Below are 17,492 nucleotides of genomic sequence, written 5' to 3'. Positions count from 1 at the left end.
AATATATCTACTTTATGTTTATGCCTATTATCATTGTTGACATTTAATTGTAAATGTATGACGGGAGAAGGCTGTGATAAATTGTAAAAACTTGTGCCCCATCCCTTGTTTAATTTTATTGGCAACAAATTTATGTTTAAAGCTAAATAAATTTCAATTCTGAACACTGGCAAGTGTGCAATTAACTTCTAATGATGAATAATTACTGTTCAATAAGTTTGAATACGGACTTAGAAATCATATAACTTGGTTTCATAGTGCGGTAAGAGGTTGCAGTTGCCCGACGGCCCCTCTCTGGGGGCCCCTTTGGAAACCGTTTCATCTCGCTCGCACCACTTGTGTTTACTGCCTAGTCAGGTGACGTTATCGGTGCTATATTTAGCAGGGCTTTCCCGAACAATTCAAGTGGTCAAACTGGACATTTGGAACAAACTATGAATATGGGGATAGCGAGGTAACATAAGTGGAAGTGCATACAATACATAAATTCATTAAAAAAAAAACGCCTTTTCAGTGATGTCCCTTTAAGACAAGAAACCCCAAATATATACCCTCTTCTGAAAACTTCATAATCAACATCTTCTTCTACGATTCATTGTCAGCACATGCCAAGTCTTTTTTGAAAGATTGAAAGATTGGCATGTAAGACCATTTAAAAAAACATGCAGAATACTAATAAACTGTTTCTCTTACCATCCACATCTCTCTCTGGAGTCACCAGCAACATGGACGCTATCTCTATGGTGAAAGCACGACTGCTGATCTACCAAAACAACATTTAAATAGCATTTATCATATGAATACCATGTTATGCAGTGTCATAAAGCTATCACATAAATTATGTTTATGTAATGTGTGTAATACCACTCCAGAAATGACGTCAAGATCGAATAGGAACAATCAATGTGACGTCTCTTCTTTGTGAAGGCCCAGCAGACGCAATTTTTATCGTTTCAGAGTCGGCCAAGTGCAAAATACTTGTTTCAAATCAAAATTATAGATTACTTTGTTTTATATGATAAAAAGAATCAGTCATTCGTTTCCCTTTATATTAGATTTATGATATTCGTTTTGAATTTTTCATATTTGCTCGCCAGAGGCTCGCAAACATGAACAAGAGATACCATCTTCATTAGTTCTTTGAGTCATGTTAATAGTAAATGCACCTTGATAACATTGGTAACATTTGATCAAAACTTAATACTATGTATATATAAAAGACAACCTTCAAAGTGAGTTTGTCATTTCACATATTTATTAGTACAGTACTGAATGTGAAAGAAAGGGAACCAATTATTGCAATATGAGAAAGATCTGTTTAGTTCTTCCTTCGGCCATTTTGTTTTTATGATCAGTCTCAAAATATAACATGCACAACAAGGGACCAAGGGGAACCTACATATCAAATTTGAGAAAGATCCCTCAAGTTATTCCTGAGAAATAGTACTAACAAACCGTCAATGTCAGAAATTGAAGATGGCCGCTGGTCAGCTATTTTGTTTATCTGATCAGTCTCAAAACTCAAGTAAACATGAACAATAAAGGACCATGGGAACCTACATATAAAATTTTGGAAAGAACCCTCCAGTACTTCCTGGGAAATAGCACAAACAAACCTTAACTGTCAAAATCAAAGATTTGTTTATCCGATCAGTCTCATAAGAAAATATGCACAGCTACAGACCAAGGGGAACCTAAACGTCAAATTTGAGAAAGATCTCTCCACTCTTTATTGAGAAACAGGGATTACAAACCTTCACTGTCAAAATCCATGATGGCTGCCTGTCAGCTATTTTGTTTTACTGATTAGTCTCAAAAAAAACATGAACAACAACAGACCAAGGGGAACCTGCATGCTCAATTTGAGAAAGATCTCTCCGATAATTATTGAGAAAAAGCGATAACAAACCTTCACAGTCAAAATCCAAGATGTTTATCTGATCAGTCATAAAATTAAAGATGCACAACTACAGACCAAGGGGAACCTACATGTAAAATTTGAGAAAGACCCCTTCCCGCCCTTTCTGAGAAATAGTAATAACAAACCTTTAATGTCACAATCCAAGATGGTGGCCTATTGGCCATTTTGTTTATCCTATCAGTCTAAATATTAAGCATGCATAACTACAGACCAAGGAAAACCTACACATAAAATTTGAGAAAGATCCCTCAAGTACTTCCTGAGAAATATCGATAACAAACCTTCACTGTTAAAATCTCCAAGATGGCTAACTGTCTGCCATGTTGTTTATCTGATCAGTCTCAAAAGTAAATATGCACAACAAGGGACCATGGGAAACCTACATATAAAATATGAGAAAGATCCCTCCAGTACTTCCTAAGAAATAGCAATAATAAACCTTCAATGTCAAAATCCAAGATAGCTGCCTGTCGGCCATTTTGTTTATCTGATCAGTCTCAAAAGTAAATATGCACCACTAGGGACCATGGAAAACCTACATATAAAATTTGAGAAAGATCCCTCTGTAAACTCCTGAGAAATAGAGATAACCTAAATGGTTTAAGGACGAAAGACAGACGACGGAACACGGACGCAGGGCGATTTGAATAGCCTGCCATCAGATGATAGTGGGCTAAAAATCCAAAACTTGTATCATAAATCTAATATGAAAGGAAACTTATGACAGATCTTCTATATATTTGGAGATTTTTTTTATTTTTTTTTAATGAACGTTAGAGACTTTCTGAATATATCACTCCAAATGCTCCTTTAAATCTAACTGTTTTACATAGAACCATAAAACACTAATCAGGCACTGACAATTAACACTCTCATGAATGGATGCCCCTAAATAAACAGTATCATTAAAATAAGGCTAAACCCTATTTAGAGGCCAGGCACAGGATTGGAACATGCACCTTCCAGCACACCAGTTTTATTAACCATAGGAAAAATGCAATAATACAGTCCTCTAAAAGAAAGGGTCAGAAATTGGAATTGAAGTGTTCCTTTTCCTTACATTCCCTTCAAACATATCTTAGATTTACTAAATACTATACCTTTGAGTGTTTAGATAAGCGATAAAACCACTCCACCATTTTTCCAAAAGCTTCATTCGGCAAGTCTTTCAGAATTTTAATTACAGACTAAAAATAGAAAAATACAAATATTATCATTGATTTTACAAATTTAATCCATCTTATCCTGCAATTACGGAATAGCAGGATATCTCCCATTTTCTTGTATAAGGAAATTACAAACTGAACTGTATGAGCGGTACCTCTAAAGAAAATCTAAAATCTTGAGTCATGGGGTGAGTAGGGCTGCAATGATATCACAATACGATACGCAGTGCGTTATGATGCTTAAGATACAATATGTATCATGATACAGATACCTGCTTAAAAGGTCAACTTCATAACAATTAAGTGCAGAATTTAATCCAGCTTTGTCATAGACCTTTATAATAAATTTATACATTTGTACTATCGAAAAATATATTTTTGTATAATTTCTAGAACTTTTGGGTATGACTGCACAGTGAACCACATCATTACTGGAGGACTCAAAAAATACAAGTACACGGTTTTTAGAGTTTGATAAAAATTAATTGATAATTTAGATACTGTTAGTGTATCACGATGCAGGCAAACATAACAATTTGATAAGATACAAAAGTATCGCGATACAACGATATATAATTTCAGCCCTAGGGGTGAGATAAATGCTTTTTACTTTATTTTTTTTGTTATATACACAAATGGGGATATGTTATTGAGAAGTTTTATATCTTATTAAATGCTGAACTCTTGAATAAACTACCGGTTTCTCTTCCTTTCACCTTTCATCTGTGACATTATCAACGTTTAAGCTTTTCTGCTGTCCCACCTGATCCACACATGACAAAGTCCAGCTAACTTCGCCCAATACCATATATTTCTCAAGCTATTGATCTTGATCCACAAGGTCAAGTTATATAACTAGCAGGGTTTTACTGTACTCCCCTTTCTGACCCTTCACTTGCCTACATACGGCCCTTTGGGACACCTGATTAGTCCTTTATAAACGATTTGTTTAATACACTGACCTTTGACCTGTACTGCATGCTGATCAACATGACCCCTGACCTGTGCTTTATACTAACCTGTGTGACCCTTGACCTGTATTCAGTTTTGTCTGGGACCTTGGTACACATGTGTTGGAGAAGGGTCCGTACACTTGGGTGGACACGATCTCCACACTGCTTCATCATGTGGCTATCAACAAAATCAATACATCTGTAATTTATACTGAACCGATACTTTGGAAAGGGACCTAGAAATATTGTTTTGTCTAAATACCATTTTTTAATACTATAAATACTTTGTTTAACTAAAGGTTTTTTTACATTTAAATGTTATATTCATTATAAACTGTAGAAAGAACTTTTTTTTAAATAATTTTAATTTGGAACACTTGGGGCAAAAATTGTGAAGAAAGCACACTCATTCCCCAGGGTGATTGACTCCAAACTGGACAAATAAAACCAAATTCACATTCACACCATTCTACCTTTCTAACACAGGATCTTGGTCTAGATAAATTTCATCTTATATTTGGTAAAGTATACAATAAAATGTTATAACTTACTTCGTAATTGTACTTAAAGCCCTTCAAATACTGGACAAAGTCAAAATAGTGGACTATGCATTACATTTAGCTGTACCACTAAGTATGTTCATCAATGTGAATTCAACACTGCAAAATTACTGTGTGGGGGGGGGGGAATATTATTCAGTTTTAAGTGGAGGTAATGTCATCAAAGACAAAATTACTTCAAAATTACATTAATAAGATTATTTGTATTTATTTATCGGGTTTTTTCCATGACATTTTCACCCTGTTCTTAATCTGATTAAACAAATACTAAGTTAGTCTCAAAAATCAATCATTGTGTCGTGGCTTTTTGACATCATACAGTTCTTCAGTGTTATCTGTAAACAAATTAAATTCTACACATCTTACCAGATAAATGAAGTTGCTTGTTCACAGGCGACCTGGACAGGTTTGGGGATGGTTGTGGCAGCCACTGCCTTATTATCTCCAATCAACATCAGCAGACTGGGCATGAGGTTCTTACAGATCTGTAGAGTGGAAAACAAGAGACCAACTGGGCCTGTAGCTCCAAACTGACATGCTGCAAGTTACATTCTGTAAATAAGTCTGTTTTTGCCAATACTATTTCTTTGACTGCTCTTCTTACATAAACTTCACTTATTTTCCAACAATTATGAAACAAGTTTTTCCAATGTATATCAATTGCTCTTGTTGGCCTGGATTAAAGCACCCAAAGCATTATCATATGAGAGGAATCTAGAGAACTCGGAGAAAACCAATATGGTTGGGCAGGTGATCACCAACATTCTTCTATCAAGACGTCTTTATAGTGAAAAATAAAAACACTACCAACTGCACCAATTAACTATTTCTCAAGGATTTGGAGTCACAAAAGGAACATTCCCTGTATAATTGTGATTGAATAAATAAACACAAAACATATGAATTTTTGGTCATCTTTACTCACAAACTGAAGAGAAACTATATACCTTTTCAAATGTAAGTGTCTTGCAGTAATGCAACTTTTTTGCAGAATTAAGGTTTCATACATTCAACATAAAACTGATGCATGGATGTTTCGCCCTGAAGGTGTCACAAAAAGAACAGATTTATATAATATTGAATTATTGTATTTTATATTGAAACCATGACAAGGCTGTTGACACTATTTTGTTTTTATGGTATGCAATGACCCCTTTAATTCAAACACTTCACATATGAACTGATACTTACTGCATGGAACAAGGACACAATGTGATTATGTAGAGGAAGGCACAGGAAGCCAAGACCCTGAAAAAAACATGGACAAACTTCATTATGGTACATTGGCAATGATTTCAAAAATTAAGACTCAGACAGACTTCAAAGACTGCATGATATTCAGGTTTAATCAGATGACAAATTATTTGAAATGAGTATCAACAGTTGTAAGTGGAAAGTATATTCAACCAAAGGTTTATTATAAGCAATCATCCCAAAACGCATGTCTAATAATGGGTACACCTCCAGCTAGCATGCCAGTTGGACCTGATACCAACCTTGTAAGCAAGACCTGCCACAGGCAACCTGGAGGAGGGACTGAAATGATACAAAGTAAATCAAATTTAAAACTAAATATTTTATAGTTATAGTAACCATACTTACCTTTTACAAAACTTCATTTTTTTTGCAAATTAAAGAATCGCCTAGAAATGCTGATTGACATTTGAATATTACTGCATAACTTAAAAAAGTTTTAATTAATAAATTAAAGTAAAAAATGTACTTGTACGGTACAATTAAATGCCCACCGCAGTCATTTTAAAACCTTCATGTTTTGATATCCACTGAAAAGTACTGGCGACAAATGTTAACACAACCCGGTATTAATTATTTATAGGTAATAAAATGACACTGATTATCTCACTATTTGTTTCCTAAATACAACAGTGTGGAGTATATATGACGGAAAGTGATAATCCATTAGTGTTGATAATTCTGTAAAAAAACAAGCAGCCAACGAGAATCACCCTCAGCAACATGGCGCATGTGATGGACAACATCAACACAGGTTACAGACTTCGGAAATTTAATTGATAAACAAAGAAATGTCTAATTTGATAAGATCACAATGCAAACTACAGTGTGTTATTAAACATGCTATTTTTATTTCTGTAAATGTATATATAGACATTTAAAATAAATTTCTAAGCTTGTGTTTCGTCACATAAGAATACCGTTCTGTCTTATGTACATGATCTCAATGCTTGATGCTCAATATTTGCTAGTCGAAGTCCCGATGTTTTGAATTTTATTTAACTCAATGAAGAATAGTTGATGTACTAGATATATAAATAAAAAGTATAAAAGTTAAGGTGGCTTACCATCTCTCATTAAAGTTTCCATTGAAGGTGTCAGTCTCATGTCGTGTGAGTTCAGTTAGAATCTGTACAGTATGGTACAAGGATGCCTCAGACTGACGCATAGGTGTGGTCTCCAGCAGAAACACCAGGTCCTGGAAACAGGCACATAACTCAATATATCAGAGTTGTTTCCATTTTCAAACAACAAATTAACAACAAGAGGCCCAATGGGCCTGAATCGCTCACCTGGTATTAATCTCACACTTGCAATCTTAAAAGTGGACTAATATACAGCTACAGGCAAAATATATGTGTTTGATCCATTTGAATCTATTAAATGATTTAAACATACGACGCCTGCGACCTTGAAAGATTATAGCCTTCCGTTACAGCATATTTCTGGCTAACTATCATTACCCTGGACCTTTTGAATATTCAGAACGAGTCATTTAAAGATTTAAACATATTTGAACCCTGTGACCTTGAATATGAGCAAAGGTCATTAATTTGAACAAACTTGGTAGCCCTTCATCCCAGCATGTTAATGGCCAAATGTCATCATCCAAGGCCTTTTGGTTATTAAGAAGAATTTGTTAAATAAAGTTTTTAAACATATTTGACCCCTGTGACCTTGAAAATAGATGAAGGTAATTCATTTGAATAAACTTGGTAGCCCTTCATCCCAGCATGTTACTGGCCAAATGTCATTAGCCTATGCCTCTTTGATATTCAGGAGAAGTTATTTAAAGGTTTTAAACATATTTGACCCCTGTGACCTTGAAAATAGGTGAAGGTCGTTTGTTTGAACAAACTTGGTAGCCCTTCATCTGAGCATGATACTGGTCAAATATCATTGTTCTAGGCCTTTTGGGTATTCAGGAGAAGTTGTGTAAAAGTTTTAAACATATTTGACCCATGTGGCCTTGAAAATGGGTGAAGGTCATTTATTTGAACAAACTTGGTAGCCCTTCATTCCAGCATGCTACTGGCCAAATATCTTCACCCTGGGAATTTTGGTTATTCAGAAGAAGTTGTTCAAAGTTTTTAACATATTTGACCCCTGTGACCTTGAAAATAGGTGAAGGTCATTTATTTGAACCAACTTGGTAGCCCTCTATTACAGCATGCTACTGGTCAAATAGCATCATCCTAGGCCTCTTAGTTATTGAGAAGATGTTGTTTAAAGGTGTTAAACATATTTGACCCCTGTGACCTTGAATATAGGTAAAGGTCATTCATTTTAACAAAACTTAGTAGCCCTTTATCCTAGCATGTTACTGCCTAAATATCATTATCCTAGGCCTCAAAGTTATTCAGAAGTAGTTGTTTAAAGATTTTTTAAGATAATTGACCCCTGTGACCTTGAAAATGGGTGAAGATCATTTAATTGAACAAACTTGGTAGCCCTTCATTCCAGCATGCTACTGGCCAAATATCTTCACCCTGGGAATTTTGGTTATTCAGAAGAAGTTGTTCAAAGTTTTTAACATATTTGACCCCTGTGACCTTGAAAATAGACGAAGGTCAATTATTTGAACAAACTTGGTAGCCCTTCATCCCAGTTTGCTTCTGGCCAAATATTATCACCCTAAGCCTTTCGGTTGTTAAGAAGAAGTCGTTTAAAGTAAAATATTGACACCGGACGCCGCACCACGGCATAAGCTCACTTGGCACTTCGTGCCAGGTGAGCTAAAAAGCTTATAATAAAACCTCTGTAAGTTCAATTTCAAACGACTGAATTTAACATTCACAAATGAATTATTAGCAATGAAGTTATATACCAGGAATTTGCAAGAATTCATGTCCTCAAAGTCTGTATGGTATTCGGAGAAGAGAATACAATCCTGCATAAATGTAACTTGCAATGATTACCTGGTAAATGTGCAGGAAATTTCAAAATTTACATTGAATAGATAAGTCACATGGTACAATTTTCAAACACTAGATTTTTAAACATACCACTTACAAGGTGTAAATATTGTCATATTAGTACATACGTAGATCCAGCTTTTGAGAAAAATGTCTTTCTATAAAAATAACTAGCAACACTTATTGGTGTTATATTCAAACAGTTTTAACATCAAACATACCAACCAATCGCAAAAGTTTGCATAAATAAATAAGTTTGCAATCAAAGAACATTGAAAGAAATTACCCACAATGTTGTGTGTACATATGAATGTAGACTTTTAAACTAAAAGGCATTCCAAAGTAATTTGTTGTTACACATCATTTGATATTACAAAAGTTTAGTGAACAGTTTATACCCGTAGAAGTTCCATCAGAAGTTTCTTGATTGCAGTGACTTCTTGTGGTGCCATTTCCTCTGCATCTTCATCGTCATCATCACTGAAGTCCTGCAGATGGGAGAATTAACATTTATAGGCTAAACTGTCTATAACTTCACAATTACAAGAGGATTACATTATCAAAGAAACGAATGATATTTTACAAATGTTTTCTATAACTGAAGACTTACAAATGATTTCATAATTTTTATATGTAATTATTGTATGTATGAACAAGAATAACCTAAATGTATGCTAATTTTACCAGAAAAGGATTTTTTCATATCTGTACATAATTAACTGATAATCAGCATATCTAAATTAAAGTTTCAATGTAATACAAGTGTTTAACCTAAGAAAACTTTGTTAATATGGGAATAAATTGGCATTTCTGTTTCACTACCAACCTTAAATTTTTACATCAACCTCTTTTTTTCCACTCAATTTATCACAAGCACCATTCAAAGTCTAAAATGCTATATAACTCTTGTAAATTTTCGCTTTCATCTTAGAAAAAAGATCCCTTAGTTTTTGACACCTGAAAGCCAAAAATAATTGTTCCCAATAGTAAAGATTAAACTACATGTACACTTATCTGGGAAGAAAATAAAATCCTGATTTTTTTATCAGCAAATGAAGTATCTCAAACTCACCACATTAATATCAACTGTGGGGTCCACCGTCTGTTTGCTGCCCCGACTTTTCTTGCCTTTTTGTGTCCCAGTAGTGGCAGCACTCCTTTTTCTCTTACTGGAGCCTAATAAATAGAAACAAGAGGCCCATGGGCCTTAACGGTCACCTTATATTTATACAGAGAGTTGATTTTGTTTTTAACATGAATAGAAATATTATTCAAAGTGACAAAAAAAATAAAACCACCTTATTCAATATCTAGCATACAGATTTCAGACTAAAAAGGATTTGAAACTAGCACCTCTGATTCTTAACAAGGAAAATGAAGAAATTTTAGCACACTGACTCCTTTGAGCCCCACCCTACAGCCCTTGGGGGTAGGGCTGGCTCAAAATTTTCAAAGTATCAAACTGTCAATTCAAGGTTATAATTCCAATCAAGTTATTAACATGTAATATTCAAAGTATCATTTGCCATTATAAACCATAATAAATTTTGCCCCCCCCCTCCTTCCCCAGGGGGTAAACGTGAGACCCTAGGGTCATAAACCTTAAGACCCTTCCATCTATGAAGAGTATTTGATTCTACCATATCTGGGTCTTGAGAAGAAGATTTTTGAAATTTCAGTAAATTCGACCCTTTTTGGCCCCACCCATCAGCCCCTGGGGGTCAGTCAGGGCTGATATGTGCTTATTATCAAACTGCTACCTAATACTGATAATGCTAACCCAAATTGAATTACTTCCAATGGAAATTAAACAAATGTTGGTCCAAAATGTGATTTCCTTATATAAACTATAGTAAAGTTTACCCCCTCCCCAGGGGGAAACGTGAGACCCCAGGGTCATGAAATTCACAATTTCGGTAAAGCACCTTAAGACTCTTCCATCTATGAAGAGTATTTGATTCTATTATATCTTGGTCTTGAGAAGAAGATTTTTGAAATTTAAGTCAATTCGACCCTTTTTGGCCCTGCCCCTGAGGCCCCTGGGGGCTTGGAACTAGACCGGACCCTATTTTTGTTGACCTTTGTCCATGAAAGGTCCCTGCAAAATTTCATTGAAATTGGTTCAGGGGTTTTGGAGAAGAAGTCGAAAATGTAAATTGTTTACGGACGCACGGCGGACCACGACGGACAAAAGGCGATCGCAATAGGTCACTTGAGACTTTGTCTCAGGTGACCTAAAAATCACAATCATCTATATTTTAAAAAAAAAAATACTGATCTGTTTTTTTCAACATATCATTGAATATTGGAAGGCTCTTTTTAAAACCAAAATCCTATAACAATATCAATAAAATATGAAACATTATTTCAAACCTGGGACAAAACATTAATACATATAAATGGCTGACCAAATAACTAATCAACATGCTGTAATTTCCGAAAAAAAGTTAATGTTATTCCTTTTTTCAGGATGGTGTAATTTGCCATTTTCTGAATTAATACGAAAATAGAGGTAAGGGAAGTTTTATTTATACATCGCATATACATTTAATATCTACTCTTAGTTAAGTATCATGTTGTTTTGTTGTACTTGAAATGTTAAATACATAATTCATTGACATATAAAATATACATATTTTTCCATACCTTTTATTCGACATACCAATTATTCATTTTATGTGTTTTTTGTTCATAAAAGAATTCTACAGGAATTGCTTTTATATGTTATTGAGTAGATACGATAGGTTTTTAGTGGCTTAGTCAGTTTATAAATGGCTATTACTTATTTAAAGACCACAATGCTTAATTAGTTTTGATATACGTTCCGTACCAATAGTGGTCCACTGTTTCAGCATATCTATAGTCTTCTCATACAGGACAGGATGGAACACATGGAAGGCACTACTTCCTGTAAACAACAAGCAAATCAAGTGTCTTAATACAGAAAACATGATATGTAAAGTGTCTTAATACAGAAAACATGATATGTAAAGTGTCTTAATACAGAAAACATGATATGTAGAGTGTCTTAATACAGAAACCATGATATGTAAAGTGTCTTAATACACTAGATTTAATTGGGAAAGGGAAAATAAAGATAATGATGATGAGACGTCAACAAAAAACAAAAGCTTCTGTCTGTCCAAACTTCCCCAAGACACCTTCCCCCTCCCATTAAACTTGAAAGACACCTTCCCCAAGTTCCCCTCCCATTAATCTTTAAAGACACCTTCCCCCTCCCATTAAACTTTAAAGCTTATCTGTGTACTTAACAAATACGACCATAGTTTATTTGATCATTTTTATATACAATGAGACCTGTCTGAAACACTGTCAGGCATAACATATAGGTCAGTCTCTGCCTAAACAAGTTGCATTCCACAATAAAATCTTGATTTATGAATTTATTTATATCATTTTATGAATTAATATCTATATCTAATATAAAAAAATATCAGCACCAAGTCTTACCTGGTATGTCTAATGGCAAAAACACACAAGTCCAATATACACTAAACTTACCCGGTACTGTTAATAACTTCAAGTAGCCAGAACAAGACAAAAGGGCAGATTTTTTTTTCACGATGTCTGCAGTTTTCTGCAAGAAATAAAAATTGGAGGGAACCTTATAAATGACCAAATCACAGTCCACATGTACGTAATGCAACTAACTGATCATTTAATTCCCAATATGTGACTACTTTACGTGTAAATTGCAGAAATTACAAAAAAAAATACAAAACATAGTTATTCAGACCAATTTTATTCATTTTTATCATATTTTTAGGTATTTTAGAAAATAAGATGAGATTTAAATTGGTTTTGATACCAGCTTTTGAAATAGAGACACTTACCATTGGATTGTTTAAGTGCATTCAAGTTAGATAAAATTGTTAGAGTGGGAGATAAAAACTAGGGTTGGTCGTGTTACCTATAACATACATTTTTTGTACCTGATAACAACAGATTCAATGAGAATATTTTATCAAGGGTTGTAGCAATACAATCTTTTAATTAGTTTCAAGACCCTGTTTATAGGTTCAACACAAGTTGTTTCAAAACCAAAAGTCCAACCTGCAACTAACAGTCGGCACACAAGGGTGGAGTTCAAACACTGAAGGCCTAACAGCCAAAGGAGGCTGGTCGAATTTAAAATCTTACCGATTGTCCAATATCAATCAGGTATGCAAACAGAGCAATCAAGTGTTTATGTTGAATGTCATTCTCCACCAGGACAGTCCAGAAACCTGAAATGGTCAGGAATAACATACTTACGTTGATACAAGTATAACTAAATCATATCATCTGGTCAGTAGGGCAAAATTGATCCTAATTAAAACATGTGATTAAATAAAGAAAAACATGATATCTATGTCAAATTTTTCTCTTCATTTTCAAAAATTAAAAATCAAAAGTTATCCAACCTATATTTATCACTATTAATGGCCCGGTAGAGGGTCAATCATTTGAGACAATGATTGGTCTTCATAAGGTGTCATGAGATATATCTATTTACTTTGAAATAAAGAATGTAACAAGAAAAAAAATCTCTCTTAATTAAATGTGTTGTCAAAAAACTGCCAAACTGAATCAGAGAACCAGATCATATGGATTAGAGATTCCATTAATTCCAGTCTCTTGTAATCGCCTATTGTATGGTTATTGACACAACTGTTGGACTGCAGCATTCAACATGGAAATTTAACACACATAATCCTTCTGATACAGAAAAGTATGTTTTTGAAAAATATTGCAATACAATTATATTTCAGTTTTGTATTGCAGTGCACTTTTCCTGTATTATGTAATATATTGGATTTCTCATATAATGTGACTGTGTCCTTGCCTTCACCCTGTTCTCCTTCCTTGTGTGTGACCCAGTCCACCAGACTTTCCTGCAACAGACGTAGTGACTGGCAATGGTATTCATTCTCTTGAAAGTCGTTCTGTAGGTCAATGTCTATAGGATCAATCTCTGTGAAATCACTGTCCCATACAGACTTCACCCAGTCTGAAAATTAAAAAGGTAAATGTGGAATTATTTAATTGAATACATAATAAAATTAATAAACACCATAATTTAAAATAAATTTCTTCTTGTAATAAGCTTTTAGCACCAAATTTTAGTTTTCTAAATGTATATTATACAATTTACTTTTTGTCATTTTATTCTAAATATCAGAGACAGCAAATATTTTAAAATATCATTTGTTTTATCCATTTGCTTGAGAGGTAATGTTGAAGTTCCAGTGCATATTTTCAAGTCAGAGGATGTTTCCAATCTGTTCTATTAATCTTCGGTATCGACGGAGGAAGTCAATAAATTGAAGATGATGAACCAGAGAGTCAAGTGAATTTTTGCTAGCACTTACATTTATTTCCCTGATTATTGGGATTGTGTTCTAAACTATGTTATGAGTAAAACAGTGGTATGTACTGTCAATGTAACAAGAAACTATTCACGTTTTGTGAATTCTTTTTTGTGCTGTGTATTTGAATGCACAGTTACTTAGTGTCATCTGTCGATACACCTGTATAAATATATTATGGGTGTATTGAAAGACGAGTTCAGTACAAAAATATTTACAAAAAGACACCATTTTTGCAACTATTGCTACACATTATTTGATGTGTTGTCATAAAAGAGTGTCTATTTAAAACGGGACTTTTTTGTTCTGTTATGTGGGCTGTAGTATGTAATCAGGGGCGATCCCTAACCTGTCTGTAAGACGCTTTTAGTTTATATTGTTTGTTTGTAGTGCTGTCTTGAAGCTTTTAAGTTTTGCATTTTGACGAGGTCTTCTGGTAGATTATTCCACTCTGTTGTTGTTCGAGGAAAAAAGATTTTTAATATGTCCGTATTACACTGGAAATGTCGGTAGTTTTCACTATTTTTTGATCTGGTACGGGTGTTTGATGGAGTCAATATGTGATCTACAGGTATGGCCACTAGCCCCTTCACGATCTTATAAAAGAGGGCAAGCCGATGGTCTCTCCTGCGATCCTTTAGTGGTGCTAGTTTTAGAGTGCCCATTATTTCTGTTACACTGCTGTCCCTTCTATAGTTTAATATTTATGTTGTTGTACATCTGCTTGTCTAAAAAACAACTTGTCAAACCGAACATTTCCCTTCAGGTAACACTACGACGTACGTGCGATGTATAGTTCACGGCTAGTATCAGTTTCCATTCAAAATCAAATGCCGAAACAGCTGATTCCGTTTTTAACTAGGCCAGTTGTAATTTGTATTCTATATGCGTAAAGGGTTGTAATTATTTTGTTTGGTCAATTTAATAAGACGAGTAACATTAAGTTAACATGAACTTCAAATCACATCAGTTGTCAAACCTTCTTGCAAACGCTGAAGTTCAAATTTATCCAGCACTTCGACTGTCTTGATTACATCCGCCATTTTCAAGTTAGCCGCCAAATACTATCGACTTCCGGTTTAAAATGTATACGAAATTGCATAAAGAAACGAAACGAAACAATCTATACTTACGTCATTAAGCTACTGTATAGGAACTTGTACGCCTCTTATTAGAATTTAGACACAAACGTCGTGTTTATTGCCCGCATTGTAAGCTTAATTATGTTATAAAAAATGTTATATAATTCATAGATATTTTTCAAAATCTTTTAAAAAAAAAAAAAAAAAAAAGTCTTTATGAACAGATGTAGTTATCATACGTCTGTGATTCAAAATCTGTTTTAGTTAATATCCAAGTTTGAATTTCTTAAGAGCTTCTAAAAGGATACTTTGAAATTTTAATGTTTCAGCTTGCAATATTGTTTTAACATAAATTATATAGATATAATAGTTGGCAAAATTAATTGTATCATAATTATTTATTTATTTCACTTTCGCAAAACAAGCCTCTTTAAGAGATTATCTTTAATTTTTGGCAAATTTAAAAACCTTGCATTGCTGCAATAAGTGAACATAAATGTTAGTTTTGTCCCAGCCTAATTCTGAACAGGATTGTAAAAATAAATCGTAACCTATGACGCCCGGAACACTGTCGATATTTCAACAGACCCCTCCACCTATAACGCCAATGGGTTGCTAGACAAAATATGGCGTTGATTTAACATCTTTTCATTGCAAAAGAATATTGATAGGGCTCAAGCTTTCTCAACTCATCTATATCCTCTCCAAATTACATGAAACACAAAAGATAAAGACCCTACAATATGGTACTGTTTCAGAATAAGGTAAACAGTATAGAAAGGAAAATGAAGGGAAGATCATTATATATTAGGAAGGCTACGTACATGGTTTTCATATTAACATAACACTTAAGCAAACAAGCAACAGGGCCAGATGTCCTGTATCACCCACCTAGATATTTAAACAACCACGGCAAAAATATTTAAAAAAAAAAAGGATTTCAAATATTTCCTCTTTTATTTTTTGGCCCCACCTCTCTTGTCCCAAAGAAGCTTCATAGTTGACTTGACTGATGTGCGTATACATGTATGATTATAGGATGTGGACCTCAATCGCGTGTACCAGGGACGGTGTTAGACATCAGGATGTTTATAGATAGGGATCCCGATATTTGACAAGGTATTACCCAATGACCATGTCTACAGGATCCAAGGAAATCATGGTTATAGATAGGGATCCCGATATTTGACAAGTTATTACCCAATGACTATGTCTACAGGATCCAAGGAAATCATGGTTATAGATGGGGATCCCGATATCTGACAAGATATTACCCAATGACTATGTCTACAGGATCCAAGGAAATCATGGTTATACATATACACATGATATTCATCTTTTCACGCCCATCAATTTTATATATGGTTATAGGGTGGTGATCACAACCTTTTCAATGTTATGATATGTCACAGGGACTAAGTCTCCAAGGGTGAGGTCAGACTCTGGGCCAGTCCCGATAGCAGTTCTTCTCTTCATGAAACACATAAACACATACTTTGTATATATGAGTATAGATTCCGGCCGGACCCTGGATTGTTGACGTTTCTGTATATTCCGGCCGGACCCTGTATTCAACCTGACAGCTTAAATGCATTAACCTGACAGCTTAAATGCATTAATCACTTCACGACAGGCAATATTACATAAGGTTTAAGGGTAGGGATCTTAACAATTTCCCTGCTGTGACACAGGAAATAAGTTTCACAAGGGCAAACATGATAACATGTTTTTGTTCGTCTCTTCTCCATGTTATGCTCCATGTGACCTTGAAGCTGAGGATTAAGATTCTTGAAGTCTTTTACCCGTCTCCATACGACCATGACTGTTGCAAAGGCGCTTAACCACATACAAACAAACTTGTTAAGTATTTTGTTAGGTATTTTGCCCCAAATTCAAGCCAATGTTTACTTTTAAACCGACCAGTGCCTTAAAATTGACCTTCGACGTCAGCCACATATTCCATAACAACAACAAAAATGTTTCTCACTGATAGACTACACAATACACCCAAGTATCATGGCTCTTGACTATGCTGCTCTTTACATATAGAATATTGCTATTTCTTCAATATATGAGATCCATTGTTGAATTCCTGAGTTCCGCTTAGGGGGACATCGAAGAGAAAAGAGAAAGAGAAAGAGATTTAACCACACACTAACTACACAGCAATTAATATATTCGTCATATACAATTTCAGGGGAAAACAAATCGCCAAAATAGATAGAAGCACGTGATTTCGAGTCATCAGATAATAAACCTAACTTGAAATAAA

The 17,492-nt window shown here is 34.5% G+C and overlaps 1 protein-coding gene across 2 annotated transcripts in view; it reads right to left on the bottom strand.

Annotated features, from left to right (window-relative positions):
- The window catches only part of LOC110442923 (condensin-2 complex subunit D3-like), a 54,463-nt gene extending 39,266 nt beyond the window's left edge, over nt 1–15,197 (bottom strand). For both annotated transcript variants that reach the window (XM_021486816.1, XM_021486817.1), the window contains exons 1-14: nt 15,118–15,197; nt 13,616–13,780; nt 12,931–13,016; nt 12,292–12,367; nt 11,600–11,677; nt 9,842–9,945; nt 9,168–9,257; nt 6,922–7,052; nt 6,097–6,136; nt 5,792–5,848; nt 4,967–5,085; nt 4,107–4,218; nt 3,022–3,108; nt 694–763 (exon numbers count right to left, since the gene is read on the bottom strand). In XM_021486816.1, coding sequence (XP_021342491.1) covers nt 694–763; nt 3,022–3,108; nt 4,107–4,218; nt 4,967–5,085; nt 5,792–5,848; nt 6,097–6,136; nt 6,922–7,052; nt 9,168–9,257; nt 9,842–9,945; nt 11,600–11,677; nt 12,292–12,367; nt 12,931–13,016; nt 13,616–13,780; nt 15,118–15,181 — 1,279 coding nt within the window. In that variant the 5' untranslated portion in view covers nt 15,182–15,197. The remainder of the gene's footprint in view (nt 1–693; nt 764–3,021; nt 3,109–4,106; nt 4,219–4,966; nt 5,086–5,791; nt 5,849–6,096; nt 6,137–6,921; nt 7,053–9,167; nt 9,258–9,841; nt 9,946–11,599; nt 11,678–12,291; nt 12,368–12,930; nt 13,017–13,615; nt 13,781–15,117) is intronic.
- Between the last annotated feature and the right edge of the window lie 2,295 nt (nt 15,198–17,492).

The sequence above is a fragment of the Mizuhopecten yessoensis genome, unplaced genomic scaffold (genome assembly GCF_002113885.1).
Source record: "Mizuhopecten yessoensis strain PY_sf001 unplaced genomic scaffold, ASM211388v2 scaffold716311, whole genome shotgun sequence".
Classification (NCBI taxonomy): domain Eukaryota; kingdom Metazoa; phylum Mollusca; class Bivalvia; order Pectinida; family Pectinidae; genus Mizuhopecten; species Mizuhopecten yessoensis.
The sequence above is the reverse complement of the archived record's forward strand: the minus strand, read 5'-3'. Positions and strand labels throughout refer to the sequence as shown.